Source organism: Schistocerca gregaria, chromosome 5 (genome assembly GCF_023897955.1).
Source record: "Schistocerca gregaria isolate iqSchGreg1 chromosome 5, iqSchGreg1.2, whole genome shotgun sequence".
Lineage (NCBI taxonomy): Eukaryota > Metazoa > Arthropoda > Insecta > Orthoptera > Acrididae > Schistocerca > Schistocerca gregaria.
Window position 1 is genome coordinate 627,146,397 of NC_064924.1, and position 16,585 is coordinate 627,162,981.

General features: G+C 44.8%; 1 protein-coding gene across 1 annotated transcript in view; it reads right to left on the reverse strand.

Moving 5' to 3' along the window:
- Positions 1-605: 605 nt before the first annotated feature.
- LOC126273421 (basic helix-loop-helix transcription factor scleraxis-like) overlaps positions 606-16,585 on the reverse strand; it is a 94,379-nt gene continuing 78,399 nt past the window's right edge. The window contains exon 3 of the mRNA XM_049976973.1: positions 606-1,062. Coding sequence (XP_049832930.1) covers positions 606-1,062 — 457 coding nt within the window. The remainder of the gene's footprint in view (positions 1,063-16,585) is intronic.

Consider the following 16,585-nt stretch of genomic DNA (forward strand, 5'->3'; position numbering starts at 1 on the left):
TCCATTGCAAGAGCTCAACTTTACCGACAGTGAAAGAAGTTCGGATGAGAAAAATCAACATTCAAAGTGATTATGTTTTTTTTATGTTCGTGGAGCTATTTATTTTCACTGGGTTCCTGAAGGAGGCAGTATTAATCAACATAATTACTTTGAAGTTCTTGCTCTGCTCCGTGAGAAAATAAGAGATAAAACGATACCTGAAGTGTGAAAGAACAAGTCACGGGTTCTGCACAACACGACAACGCACTGGCTCATACCTCATTGTCTATTAAAAGGCTTCTAGCGAAGTACGGCACCGCAATGTTGGACCACCCACGTTATCACCTCACCAAGCACAACGTGATTTTTATCTGTTCCCTAGGTCAAATTTGCATGACAAAGAACCAGATTTCAGTCAGCTGAAGAAGGGAAGGAGAAAGTGACGCGCTTCATCAAGTAGCTCACAGAGGAGTGTTTCCAGCACTGTTTACATGAATGGAGTGGAGTATATTGAGGGCATATTAAATATACAGGTACGTTTTGAAATAAAATGTTTTACAGCGATAGCCCAGTTATCTTATACCCGCGCGTCGTAGTATAACAACTCGTAGCACGCATGTCAGTGTTCAGAATCCGTGCAGGAACGACGGCAGTGACAAAGGCGGCTGGTTGCAGTCCGACGCGTGCGCCGTCGGCCGCAGACACGTGGGAGGTGACGCGCCTTGCTGACAGCCCGACGCCTGCAGCGGCGTGGGCGGCGGCGGCGGCGGCGGCGGCGGTGGAGGCGGGCCGGGGGCGGCGTGCAGCGCGGCGGAGAGGGCGGCGATGTAGCGGAGGGCGCGCCGCAGCACGGCCACCTTGGTGGGCGGTGCCGCCGAGGGCGGCGCGGGGGGCGGCAGCGCGCGCCGCAGCGCCTCGAACGCCGCCCCCAGGCCGCGGGTGCGCGACCGCTCCCTCGCGTTCGCCGCCCGCCGCCGGTACCGGCTGGGCGGCGCGGGGCGGCGCCGGGGCTTCTCGCCCGCAGGCCCGGAGTCCCCGCAAGACGCGGAGGATCGCTGCGGCTTCCGGGGCCTCAGTCCGTACCTGCCGCAGTTTCATCATTCGTCACCACCAATACAGTACCGGGAAATATAGGATGTGACGGACAAACATTCGGCTAACACAGTTTACCTTGTAGCTAAATTGTAGCAGGTAGTGAGTTGTGAGTTAGTATGGGTAGAGGTCACTCTTGGCTACCAGAATAAAATAATAATTCGATCCTTTTACTGACCTCCCAATTCAAATGATCCAATTGCTGAAAGGTTCAAAGAAAACTTGAGTCTAAATTCAAACACGTACCAGACTCAAACGGTTACAGTTGGTCGTGACTTTAATTTACTCTCTACATGAAACTTCCTGGCAGATTAAAACTATGTGCCGGACCGAGACTCGAACTCGGGACCTTTGCCTTTCGCGGGCAAGTGCTTTACTGACTGAGCTACCCAAGCAAAAGATAGTGCGGAGACTAGTCTAGTAAAACCGTCAGAGGATGAAAACAAATTGCAAAATGATTTAGACAAGATATAGGTATGGCGCAAAAATTGGCAGTTGACCATAAGTAATGAAAAGTGTGAGAATATTCACATGAGTGCTAAAAGGAATCCGTTAAAACTCGGTTACAATAAAAATCAATCAAATATAAATGCGGAAAATGCAACTAAATAGCTAGTAGTTGCTGAAAGCAACAGGAAACTACGGCCGTAATTTTTTCCGAGGGCATGCTGCTTTACTGTATGGATAAATGATGGTGGTGTCCTCTTGGGTAAAATATTCTGGAGGTAAAATAGTCCCCCATTCGGATCTCCGGGCGGGGACTACTCAAGAGGACGTCGTTATCAGGAGAAAGAAAACTGGCGTTCTACGGATCGGAGCGTGGAATGTCAGATCCCTTAATCGGGCAGGTAGGTTAGAAAATTTAAAAAGGGAAATGGATAGGTTAAAGTTAGATATAGTGGGAATTAGTGAAGTTCGGTGGCAGGAGGAACAAGACTTTTGGTCAGATGAATAAAGGGTTATAAATACAAAACGAAATAGGGGTAATGCAGGAGTCATTTTAATAATGAATAAAAAATAGGAATGTGGGTAAGCTACTACAAAAACATAGTGAACGCATTATTGTGGCCAAGATAGACTCAAAGCCCACGCGCACAACAGTAGTACATGCCTATATGCCAACTAGCTCTGCAGATGACGAAGAAATTGAAGAAATATATGATGAAATAAAAGAAATTATTCAGATAGTGAATGCAGATGAAAATTTAATAGTCATGGGTGACTGGAATTCGGTAGTAGGAAAAGGGAGAAAAGGAAACGTAGTAGGTTAATATGGATTGGGGCTAAGAAATGAAATAGGAAGCCGCCTAGTAGAATTTTGCACAGAGCATAACTTAATCATAGCTAACACTTGGTTCAATAATCATAAAAGGAGGTTGTATACATGGAAGAAGCCTGGAGACATTGACAGGTTTCAAGTAGGTTATATAATGGTAAGACAGAGATTTAGGAACCAGGTTTTAAATTGTAAGACATTTCCAGGGGCAGATGTGGACTCTGACCACAATTTATTGGTTATGAACTGGACATTAAAACTGAAGACACTGCAAAAAGGTGGCTATTAAGGAGATGGGACCTGGATAAACTGAAAGAACCAGAGGTTGTACAGAGTTTCAGGGAGAGCATAAGGGAACAATTGACAGGAAGGGGGAAAGAAATACAGTAGAAGAAGAATGGATAGCTTTGAGGGATGAAGTGGTGAAGGCAGCAGAGGATCAAGTAGGTAAAAAGACGAGGGCTAGTAGAAATCCTTGGGTAACAGAAGAAGTATTGAATTTAATTGATGAAAGGAGAAAATATAAAAATGGAGTAAATAAAGCAGGCCAAACGGAATACAAACGTCTCAAAAATGAGATCGACAGGAAGTGCAAAATAGCTACGCAGGGATGGCTAGAGAACAAATGTAAGGATGTAGAGGCTCATCTCACTAGGGATAAGATAGATACAGCCTACAGGAAAATTGGAGACCTTTGGAGAAAAGAGAACCACTTGTATGAACATCAAGAGCTCAGATGGGAACCCAGTTCTAAGCAAACAAGGGAAAGCAGAAAGGTAGGAGTATATAGAGGGTCTATACAAGAGCGATGTACTTGAGGACAATATTATGGAAATGGAAGAGGATGCAGATAAATGAAATGTTATATATGAAACTGCGTGAAGAATTTGATAGAGCACTGAAAGATCTAAGTCGAAACAAGGCGCCGGGGAGAAGACAACATTCCATTAGAACTACTGATATCCTTGGGAGAGCCAGTCATGACAAAAATCTACCATCTGGTGAGCAAAATGTATAAGACAGGAGAAATGTTCACAGACTTCAAGAAGAATATAATAATTCCAATCCCAAAGAAAGCAGGCGTTGACAGATGTGAAAATTACCGAACTATTAGTTTAATAAGTCACGGCTGCAAAATACTAATGCGAATTCTGTACAGACTAATGGAAATTCTGGAAGAAGCCGACCTCGGGGAAAATCAGTTTCCGTAGAAATGTTGGAACACGTGAGGCAATACTGACCCTACGACTTATCTTAGAAGAAAGATTAAGGAAAGGCAGACCTACATTTCTAGCATTTGTAGACTTGGAGAAAGCTTTTGACAATGTTGATTGGAATACTCTCTTTCAAATTCTGAAGGTGGCAGGGGTAAAATACATGGAGCGAAACGCTATTTAAAGTTTGTACAGAAACCAGATGGCAGTTATAAGAGTCGAGCGGTACGAAAGGGAAGCAGTGGTTGCGAATGGAGTGAGACAGGGTTGTAGCCTATCCCACATGCTATTCAATCTCTATATTGAGCAAGCAATAAAGGAAACAAAAGAAAAGTTCGGAGTAGGTATTAAAATCCATGGAGAAGAAATAAAAACTTTGAGGTTCGTCGATGACATTGTAATTCTGTAAGAGGCAGCAAGGGGTTTGGATTAGCAGTTGAACGGAATGGACAGTGTCTTGAAAGGAGGATATAAGATGAACATCAACAAAAGCAAAAAGAGGATAATGGAATGTAGTAGAATTAAGTCGGGTGATACTGAGGGAATTAGATTAAGAAATGAGATACTTAAAGCACTAAAGGAGATTTTCTATTTGGTTAGCAAAATAACTGATGATGGTCGAAGTAGAGGGGATGTACAATGTAGACTGGCAATGGCAAGGAAAGCGTTTCTGAAGAAGAGAAATTTTTTAACATCGAGTATAGATTTAAGTGTCAGGAAGTCATTTATGAAAGTATTTGTATGGAGTGTAGCCATGTATGGAAGTGAAACATGGACAATAAATAGTTTGGACAAGAAGAGAATAGAAGCTTTCGAAATGTGGTGCTACAGAAGAATGCTGAAGATTAGATGGGTAGATCACATAACTAATGATGAGGTATTTAATAGAATTGGGGAGAAGAGGAGCTTGTGGCACAACTTGACAAGAAGAAGGGATCAGTTGGTACGACATGTTCTGAGACATCGAGGGATCAGCAATTTAGTATTGGAGGGCACCGTGGAGGGTAAAAATCGTAGAGGGAGACCAAGAGATGAATACACCAAGCAGATTCAGAGGGATGTAGGCTGCAGTAGGTACTGGGAGATGAAGAAGCTTGCACAGGATAGAGTAGCAAGGAGAACTGCATCCCAACACGAATAGTAAATCGCTGTGATACCACAATTTACCTTTTAGCAACAAATAATCCTGAGCTAATATCGTGCATCAAAACAGATACAGGGATTAGTGAACACAGGGTTGTCGTAGCGAGACTGAGTACGGTAACTCTCAAATCCTGCAAAAATAAATGACAAATATACCTATTCAAAGAAGCAAATGAATATTTACTTGACACCTTCCTGAGAGACAGTCTCTACACCTTCCCAATTGACAGTGTAAGTGCAGTGGCTCGAATTCAAACGAATACTAGATCTACAACTTTGCTTCCCCCGTTTCTTCTCGAAGTTCGGTGCTTTATTGTTTGAAACTTACAAAAAAAATTATGATTCACAATATTGCCCATCGCTGGCCACCACATTCTCCCATCTTCTGGATAGCATACTAATCCCGTGGCGGAAGAACTGGGCGTCTTTTGTGGGGATCCCTGAATCGATTCAATTTTGCACTTGTTCATATGATCAGAAGTGTTGGTCAGCCAGACTGTATCCCAATGATCGAAACAGGTGGTATTCACAGAGAGCAACGTATGTAGAATACGGCGGAAGGGATAGGACTTCTCATTTCAACGTTTCCATGTACATTTTGACGGGTTTTGCGACATGATGTCGAGCACTGACCTGCTGAAAAATTACCTTTACGTGTCCATCGCTGTATTGTGGCCGTTTGTGTTTCAGTGCTGGGCTCGAACGCATCAATTGCTTCCGATAATGATTTCCTATGACTGTCTTCGTCTGTTACAGTAGCTACGAAAACGTTCTGTCTTCCCCCGCCATGCCGGTCTTTGACATGAAAATCACCATTCTTAAAGCGTTGAAAACATTCTCTGCACGTTCTTCCACTAATAGTTCAATTAAAACTTCCCCAAATGGCGAGACATGGATACGTAAGTTGACGTACTTAATCGAGAATAACCTTATGATGCAATCACAAATCGACTAAGATTTCTATGGCATTATGTTTACAGATGCCTAAGCTTACTGTATTACACCTGTGACCAATCATCTGGACCCCACTTGCCGTTACTGCCGTCTCTTGCAAAACGGCGGAAGCAAAGTTGTAGATCTAATAGTATCGACAGAAACAGAAATTTATACCAAATAAATTTACAAACGTCGGACAAAACAGGTCAGAACAATGTTGCAAAGACACCGAAAACAGTATGCAAAATTTAAATGAAATCAAAATCTCGAATACTGGCTCTTACAGAAACTCGAAATTTAGTGCGGACTTCAATGTGTGATGCTTATAATAGTTTGCACAACAAAACTTTGCCTCGAGACCTGCCAGAAAATCTGAAGAGTAGAATGTGAAGTATGCTAGTGGCAGGACGCACTCAGTGCCTTCTGTCTGTGGTAGCAATTGAAATACTATCAAAGATAGTGCTGCTGAAGCAGAATTACTGAACACAGCCTTCCGAAATTCATTCACCAAAGAAGACGAAGTAAATATTCCAGTATTCGAATCAAGAACAGCTGCCAAAATGACAAAAGTAGAAATAGATATCCTCCGAATAGTGAGGCAACTTAAATCAGTTAACAAAACCAAGCCGGCCGCTGTGGCCGAGCAGTTATAAGTGCTTCATTCTGCAACCGCGCGACCGCTACGGTCGTAGGTTCGAATCCTGCCTCTGGCATGGATGTGTGTGATGTCCGTAAGGTAGTTAGGTTTAAGTAGTTCTACGTTCTAGGGGACTGATGGCCACAGTATTTAAGTCCCATAGTGCTCAGAGCCATTTGAACTATTTGAACAAAACCAAGTCTTCCAGTTCAGACTTTATACCAGTCAGGTTCCTTTTAGAGTACGCTTATACAATAGCTCCATACTTAACAGCCACATACAACCGTTCGCTCGGGGAAAGATCGGTTCAAGAAAAATAGTAGAAGCAATCCACTAAATTACAGGCCCATATCATTAACGCCGACATGCAACACAATTTTGGAACATATATCATGTTCGACATTATGAACTATCTCGAAGAGAACGATCTATTGACACACAATCAGCATGGATTTAGAAAACATCGTTCTTGTGAAACACAACTAGCTCTTTACTCAGACGAATGTTGAGGGACATCGATATGAGACTTCAAACTGATTCCGTATTTCTACATTTCCGAAAGGCTCTTGTCACGGTATCACACAAGCGGCTTGTAGTGAAATCGATCGCCTATGGAATATCGTCTCAGTCATGTCACAGAATACGTGGCTGCTTGTCAGAAAGGGCATAGTTGTTAGTAATTGACGATAGGCCATCGAGTAATACGTAAGTGATTTGTGGCATTCCCCAAGGTAGTGATACAGGCCCTCTGCTGTTAGTTATCTATGTAAACCATATAGCAGACAATGTCAGCAGCCGTGTTAGGTTGTTAGCAGATAATGCTGCCGTGTATCGTCTAGTAAAACCGTCAGAAGATGAAAACAAATTGCGAAATGATTTAGACAAGATATCGGTATGGTGCAAAATTGTCAGTTGAACATAAGTAATGAAAAGTGTGAGAATATCCACATGAGTGCTAAAAGGAATCCGTTAAACCTCGGTTACACGAAAAATCAATCGAATATAAAGGCCAAAAATGCAACTAAATAGCTAGTAGTTACAGTTACCAACAACTTAAATTGATAAGAACACATAAAAATGATGTGCGAAAGGCGAACCAACGACTGCATTTAATTTGCAGAACATTTAGAAGATGTAACAGATCTACTAAAGAAAGTACCTACACTACGCTTGTCCGTCCTGGGTGGTGTGGGATCCTTACCATACAGCATTAACAGAGTACATCGAGAAAGTCAGAGATGGGTAGCACCGTTTGTATTATCGAAAAATGGGGGGGGGGGGGGGGGGAGTCACATGTACATGAGTTGGAGTGGACATCTTTAAAACAAAGACGTTTCTCGTTGCGTTAGGATCGTCTCACGAAGTTTTGATAATCAACTTTCTCCTCTGAATCTGAAAATATTTTGTTAACGCCAACCTACATAGAGAGAAACGATTTTCATAATAAAACAATGCATGTCAGAGCTCGAACGGAAAGATAAAGGTGTTCAATTTTCCCGCTCGCTGTTCGAGAGTGGAGTAATAAAGAATTATTGTGAAGGTGGTTCGATGAACCCTCTGCTAGGCACTTAAGTGTGATTTGCAGAGCAGCCATGCTGATGTAGGTGCAGATAGTAAGATCTGTAGGACGACAAATATTCCACAGAAACTAATATGATAATGATGGTAGTGATAACGTGAATCCCATCCAACATCTACGGAACATAAGCTAGAGTCAGTACATCGGTAACGGTTTCGCAATTATGTACGGTTGTAGAGGCAGCATGGCTTAAAATTAATGCAGCGCTGTTTCAAAGACTTGTTGAGGGCTTGCCAAGTAGAGTTGCTGAACTACGCCGGATGCCTGACACGATATTAGGTGGCATCCCACCATTGTTCTCACGTCACTGCAGTGCCTGCGCGGCAGCGGTCTTTTGTGAGCCAAGTAATTGTTCGTGTGGCTAGTGTATTTGGTTCATATTGGATGATCATCAATGGAAAAATAAGATCGCTTGTAGGCTCTGTAATATGGGGAAGGAATAGTCGACTAAGTTGACAAACATGGTGAGACTTAGGACAAAATTGCTTTGAAATGTCTAATTGATAACAGAGTAATTTCCGCTCCGGTTATCAAGCCTTGAAATGGCATGTCAGTAGTTAGTGGGAGCCTACAGAAACTGATTTCGGTGACAGTTTTCCTTTCCTACTACACTACTGGCCATTAAAATTGCTACACCAAGAATAAATGGAGATGATAAACGGGTATTCATTGGACAAATATATTATACTAGAGTTGACATGTGATTACATTTTTACACAATTTGGGTGCATAGATCCTGAGAAATCAGTACCCAGAACAACCACCTCTAGCCGTAATAACGGCTTTGATACGCCTGGGCATTGAATCAAACAAAGTTTGAATGGCGTGTACAGGTACAGCTGCCCATGTAGCTTCAACACGATACCACAGTTCATCAAGAGTAGTGACTGGCCTATTGTGACGAGTCAGTTGCTCGGCCACCATTGACCAGATGTTTTCAATTGCTGAGAGGTCTGGACAATGTGCTGGCCAGGGCAGCAGTCGAACATTATCTGTATCCAGAAAGGCCCGTACAGGACCTGCAACACGCGGTGGTGCATTATCCTGCTGAAATGTAGGGTTTCGTAGGTATCGAATGAAGGCTGGAGCCACGGGTCGTAGCACATCTGAAATATAACGTCCACTGTTGAAAGTGCCATCAATGCGAACAAGAGGTGACCGAGACGTGTAACTAATGGCACCCCATACCATCACGCCGGGTGATACGCTAGTATGGCGATGACGAATACACGCTTCGAATGTGCGTTCACCACGATGTCGCGAAACACGGATGCGACCATCATGCTGTGAACAGAAACTAGAGTCATCCGAAAAAATGACGTTTTGCCATTCGTGTACCCGGGTTAGTCGTTCAGTACACCATCGCAGGCGCTCCTGTCTATGATGCAGCGTCAAGGGTAACCGCAGCCATAGTCTCCGAGCTGATAGTCCATGCTGCTGCAAATGTAGTCGAACTGTTCGTGCAGATGGTTGTTGTCTTTCAAACGTCTCCATCTGCTGGCTGAGGGATCGAGACGTGGCTGCACGATCCGTTACAGCCATGCGGATAAGATATCATCTAGACTGCTAGTGATACGAGGCCGTTGGGATCCAGGACGGCGTTCCGTATTACCCTCCTGTACCCACCGATCCCATATTCTGACAACAGTCATTGGATCTCGACCAGCGCGAGCAGCAATGTCGCGATACGATAAACCGCAATCGCGATAAGCTACAATCCGACCTTTATCAAAGTCGGAAGCGCGGTAATATGCATTTCTCCTCCTTACACGAGGCATCACAACAACGTTTCACCAGGCAACACCGATCAACTGCTGTTTGTGTATGACAAATCAGTTGGAAACTTTCCTCATGTCAGCAAGTTGTAGGTGTCGCCACCGGCGCCAATCTTGTGTGAATGCTCTGAAAAGCTAATCATTTGCATATCACAGCATCTTCTTCCTGTCGGTTAAATTTCACGTCTGTAGCACATCATCTTCGTGGTGTAGCAATTTTAATGGCCAGTAGTGTACTATTAGATTGTAAAATTGGAAAACAAACACACACACACACACACACACACACACAACAACAACGAAAATCGCATTGTCAGATATAAAGCTTACAGTAAAAACGGAAAAAGCAGTGCAAAGCATTAAAATAATACAGCAGAGCGCTGCAGCTGGCTGCTTCCTGGGATGCAAATGGTTCAGCCAGCCAACCTGCAACAATGTAAAGTATCCAGCCTAAAACATATCAGAATTTTTTTAAAAGCGTTACCAGAGTCGTCTCGTCATCAGCTAAAATGGAGGTCAGATCTCGACAAAAATTTGCTTCTGCCCTTACTTCAAACAGAACACGCTTGCTAGAGGAGGAAGTCCAATGAGTTAGTGGACAATGCCAGTGCAGAGACGGGTCAGGGTCAGTTGGTTCTGCTGGAGTATACAGCACGAAGGGCGCCACTGCTGGATATTTGACTTTACCTATCACAGGTTATTGTCCATAACTGATGGCTACTCCTCCTCCCAGAACTGGATGGACCTTCGACACAATAGTGAAATGACAGCCTGCAGGGGAAAGTCTTATTATCTACAGGTGTCCTTTGCAGCTCAGTCTGTTATTTCATTGCCCAAAATTCCGTAGTCCCCGGTATCCAGCCAAATGAATCCTGCCTCCCCTACTGTTGAAGCAGGCACATTGAGTCACGTATTAGCTGGAACATTTTCTCTGCTGGATATATGTACCGCAATGATTGTAGTGGAGTAAGGGAATCGAGGCAGATGAGAAACTGTTTACCATGAAGACGTTTCATCTGCTCTGCTGCCTTTAAAATCACATGAACCTCTGGGGAAAATATTTACACCACTCCCCCTCCCCTCCCCACCACGGTGATGATGATGATGATCATAAGTTGGGTTGAGGGGGCGCTCGACATCACGGTCATCAGCGCCCTGACGAAGAATCAACATGAAATCTCATGGGTGGGGACAAAGATTGTCCCCACAAGCAGAGCAGTTTATAACATACTAGAGTCTTCCGCCCTTCTCCACCAATTTAGGGATGAGGCCTGATAATTGACAGAATTTCACCACTCTGTTAACACTGGTATCGGTATCTGCGAGGACGGTGGGCAGATCTCCAGCGAGACCAAGGGCTGCCCTAAAACCAGTATACAAGACACACGTAGCCACAATATGCTGAACTGAAAACGGCACGCCACAAACTGCACAGAAAGGTGGATCCTCCCTCTCGGAGGAGGAAGCCATGTGTGAAAGGTCTATGCCCGATGCGCAGTCTGGTAAGCAAAACCTCCTCCCAGCGACGAGGCTGACGTGAAGTCCGCCATGCTTTTGTGGTCGGTTTGAGTGACTGCAGTTTGTTGTCTGACACCTGCAACCATTCAGTCTCCCGCGGACGCATCTGTCAGAAAATGAGATAATGGCGTGCAATGGGATGGGACATTGATGGACAACACGATCCCAATTGCTTCCTTGGCAGCTTCATCAGCCATGTCGTTAACCTATATCACAACGTGGCCAGGTACCCAGCAAACTATCACATCCTTGCCACGGCGTTGGAGCCGCTGTAAGGAGTCATAGATCTCCCCCCCCTCCCCCCCCCCCCCCAACGGAAAAGCCAATTCTGAAGACATGGTCGGAGGACATAATTATTCAAAGAAGACATCCTATACGTTTACCAACAAAAAATACCTCATTGTATATGTATATGTGGTCCGTTACTATTGCTGCTTTCTCTTTCATTCGAAGACGTCTCATGGGGACTAGAAACATGAGAGTTCTTAGGAATACTGCCCAATGGACCGCCCAAAGCATTTAGAGTAGAAAATAGTGATTAGGTTTCATGAAAGACCCACGAGCAGTTAGCGAAGTAACTGTCCGCCCAGATGAATGTCCACTGGCCTGAGTAAGCTTTATGCAACTGAAATGCGGCATGCTCCACAGAGGTCGCCCGCTAATGTCCATTTGTCTCAACAACCATGCATCTTCTCGGTGCGTAGTCCACCTTGAGACTGGAGTTTTTTTTATGGAGGTTTTCACCATCCTCGTGATCTGGGCGGCTGAACCAAGATCCCCACTCCCTCTGATAAACAACGCTCCTCCACCGCGTCGCACAGTGGTCGCTGAAGCATGGCCACAGCTTACAGTTACACGGGAATGGTGGCGCTCATCAGTCCCCAGCTCAGAGAGCCCGGGTTTTCGAGGCCATGTCCAGAAAACAAATGTTGAGCTCCTGAGGTGCTCACTATTTAGAATGACTCGATGGGCACAGTGGGTTCATCACAAGTAACATTTCACTTAAATTTTGACATATAGTATTTACACACTGTTGAGTAATCGAAGTATTTTACGGGGAAACGCACCTTACAGGGACATATTTTCAGAATACAGAAACGTTCGTTGCGAATAATAAGTAGTGTAGAAAGTCTGACAAAAAGAATGAAGCACCCAGACGGGAAGAAAGAAACGAAAGAAAATTTTAGGGATTCAGAACACTACGTTGCACTATCCACGGTTTGGATGCATGCACTGATTCCGTTGGGAAGGCTATCGTAAAGTCGTCTTATCCTCTCCTGAGACAAACTGGTCCACAATTGGGTAATTTCCAAGAATTATTGCCCATCGAAGTCGCGGGGTGCAAACGATACGTATCGAACGTGCGATAGTAAATCGATCGCCCGATTCTCATGGCGGGCGTTATTAGTATGTTTAAGGTGGTCACTACAGCTACGACAAAAGAAAAGCGTTACAAAAAAATTGTAATTTCAAAGGAGACGACTTACCTTACTCGTCGTTGGTGTTATCGTCATGTGACAGTCCATGTGATGTATCTGCTACAGGGACAATTTCCTTTTCACCATAGCCAGGGTAAACTCTTCCAATATCACGCAAGAATATCGGTAGAGTGTCACATGCATTGACTTTCCCCTGCAAACTCAAATTGTGGAAGTATAGGTACTGAAACAAGTACAGTTCGTCCCTTTGCCTGGGACGCCATTCTCTTTTTATGCAAGACTTAACAGATTTCCAGAGCCGCTCAATATTCTGGGTGTGGACACTGGGGTCATCCGAAGACACCAACTCTACAGAATGGTTCACGAATTCGTGGTCGAACTCTTCAGCTTCCACAGTCCTGTAAGACTGAAACCCGGCAGTAATAACTTTAGTAACAGGCAGTATGAAGTGTTTGTGAGACCCACTACAGTGACCTTGGCTCGGGACAATACTCTGACAACGAAACACTTCCAGAACTCTCTCTCTATTCCACCGAATACCCAAACGTGATCCATTTCACATTTTGAAAGACGTCCTCTCTGGTTCTTTCGTCTAGATACATGAGATTCGTCTACGTCCACAACTTTTTTCGCCCCACCAGTTAGCAGACTGTCATTTGTCACTACCACGTAACAGACTTCTCGGCAAAACCCGAAGTAGTCACACACGGTATCTGCAGATAATTCAGATTCTGATGTTGCTGCTTGCAACGTGTGGTCTCGAATCAAGCACGATACAAGTATTACGCTCGTCTGAATGGATAACTTCGAAGAGTCGAACCACATATTTTTCCTGATACTGGTTCGTTTTCCGCACTGTCCTCAATTAAATTGAAACGGTATTTCAGTACCGACACTACTCTTACGACGTTTTACAGACTTTGCAGCACCACAGTCAACACAGTCCCTCCTTCCATCGTCCGGCAGAAGTCCATATTTGCGGGAAAAAGTTAAACAACTCTCGATGCTGGATAAACATGGAATTAGAGTTTTCCATGTCAGAGAATCCGCGGAAGAAACGTCAGGAACACTAGATTTTACACTCGCTATCGACAGAAACGGTCTGGGATTCCCAATCAAGTCACAAATAATTAGGGCGGGAATGTTGTGTACACGAACGAAAGGAACGACGGAAAACAGATGAAATGACGATCAGATATAATTGATCATAACGCCCGCCACGAGATGCGCATGATTGATTCGTTCGATATGTATCGTTTGGACCCCGCGACTTCGATAGGGAATCATTCTTGGAAATTACCCACAATTGTTGTAAGTGGTCCTTGATATACCGGATAATGACACTGGGTCAGAATCAATATTCGAGCTGTTACCATACATATTCTATCGCGGGCAGATCTGGGCATCTTTCTGGCCATGAGAGTACCTCAGCATCACTTAGACAGTTCACAGTCGCATGTGGCATTTGCAGACGAGCATTGTCTTATTGAAAAATGTCACCGACGTACTGTACACATTTGAGGTAACATATGATGAAGCAAGATTTCTGTGACATACCGTTGTACAGACAGAGATCCCTCATTCACAACCAGCGTTTATCTGAAGTGATAACCTACGGTACCAAACACCATGACGTCAATGTGCCTGTGTGACACACTAAAAAAAATTGGTGCTGTCCCGAGATCACGACCGTACTCGTGTACTATGCTCATCCGTGGTAGTGTGGACCTGCTACTGTATTGATCACTGGATACACTGCACTGCCATTCATCAGCGATCCATGTTTCCCAGTCGCGGCAGCCTACATATTCGACAGCAGTTATCCAGTCCCGCTGCTGCTAGGCACCGACCAATGGTGCAGAATGACAGAACACTGCGGGTAGTAGTCCATCACTTGTTCTCGGATGGCAGGCGCAGGGTGCAGGGTATTAAGATGAGCTTGGTGCACAATACGGCGATCCTCCATTATAGTGGTCAGACATGTTCGACCAGGACCTTGGCGTCGACTATGGCTGCCCTCACGTTCCCATGCACTCCAAACATCAGGACACTATTGCATCCGAACGCTCCACAAACCAGGGTAAAGTTCGATTCGACTAGCTGACCAAATGGAAACCAAAATGAGGCCTCTTAAACTTCTGTCGGGTCCTGAAGTGTCACGCGAGTACTCGGTTTCTTCGTGTCATTCACAGCGATAACTCTACGCCGGCCGCCGTGGCCGAGCGGTTCTAGGCGCTTCAGTCTGGAACCGCGCAACCGCTACAATCGCAGGTTCGAATCCCGCCTCGGGCATGGATGTGTGTGATGTCCTCAGGTTAGTTCGGTTTAAGTAGTTCTAAGTTCTAGGGGACTGATGACTTCAGATGTTAAGTACCATAGTGCTCAGAGCCATTTGAACCATTTTTGATTACTCTACATCTGACTCTGTGACGCCCCTTACAAACTCCACCAGGCCTGGTCACAACACTGCACTCAAGGAGCACTAACGCACTCTGTTTCACAGGGAAATCAGCTCTGTTGTCAGTCAGTCCACACATAGAGGGTGTTTCAAAAATGACAGGTATATTTGAAACGGCAATAAAAACTAAACGAGCAGCGAGAGAAATACACCGTTTGTTGCAATATGCTTGGATCAACAGTACATTTTCAGGCGGACAAACTTTCGAAATTACAGTAGTTACAATTTTCAACAACAGATGGCGCTGCAAGTGATGTAAAAGATATAGAAGACAATGCAGTCTGTGGGTGCGCCATTCTGTACGTCGTCTTTCTGCTGTAAGTGTGTGCTGTTCACAACGAGCAAGTGTGCTGAGGACAACATTGTTTATTCCTTAGAACAGAGGATTTTTCTGGTGTTGGAATTCCACCGCCTAGAACACAGTGTTGTTGCAACAAGACGAAGTTTTCAGCGGAGGTTTAATGTAACCAAAGGACCGAAGAGCGATACAATAAAGGATCTGTGTGAAAAATTTCAATGGACTGGGAACGTGACGGATGAACGTGCTGGAAAGGTAGGGCGACCGCGTAAGGCAACCACAGAGGGCAACGCGCAGCTAGTGCAGCAGGTGATCCAACAGCGACTTCGGGTTTCCGTTCGCCGTGTTGCAGCTGCGGTCCAAATGACGCCAACGTCCACGTATCGTCTCATGCACCAGAGTTTACACCTCTATCCATACAAAATTCAAACGCGGCAACCCCTCAGCGCCGCTACCATTGCTGCACGAGAGACATTCGCTAACAATATAGTGCACAGGATTGATGACGGCGATATGCATGTGGGCAGCATTTGGTTTACTGACGAAGCTTATTTTTACCTGGACGGCTTCGTCAATAAACAGAACTGGCGCATATGGGGAACCGAAAAGCCCCATGTTGCAGTCCCATCGTCCCTGCATCCTCAAAAAGTACTGGTCTGGGCCGCCATTTCTTCCAAAGGAATCATTGGCCCGTTTTTCAGATCCGAAACGATTACTGCATCACGCTATCTGGACATTCTTCGTGAATTTGTGGCGGTACAAACTGCCTTAGACGACACTGCGAACACCTCGTGGTTTATGCAAGATGGTGCCCGGCCACATCGCACGGCCGATGTCTTTAATTTCCTGAATGAATATTTCGATTATCGTGTGATTGCTTTGGGCTATCCGAAACATACTGGAGGCTGCGTGGATTGGCCTCCCTATTTGCCAGACATGAACCCCTGTGACTTCTTTCTGTGGGGACACTTGAAAGACCAGGTGTACCGCCAGAATCCAGAAACAATTGAACAGCTGAAGCAGTACATCTCATCGCATGTGAAGCCATTCCGCTAGACACGTTGTCAAAGGTTTCGGGTAATTTCATTCAGAGACTACGCCATATTATTGCTACTCATGGTGGATATGTGTAAAATATCGTACTATAGAGTTTCCCAGACCGCAGCGCCATCTTTTGTTGACAATTGTAACTACTGTAATTTCGAAAGTTTGTCTGCCTGAAAATGTACTGTTGTCCCGCG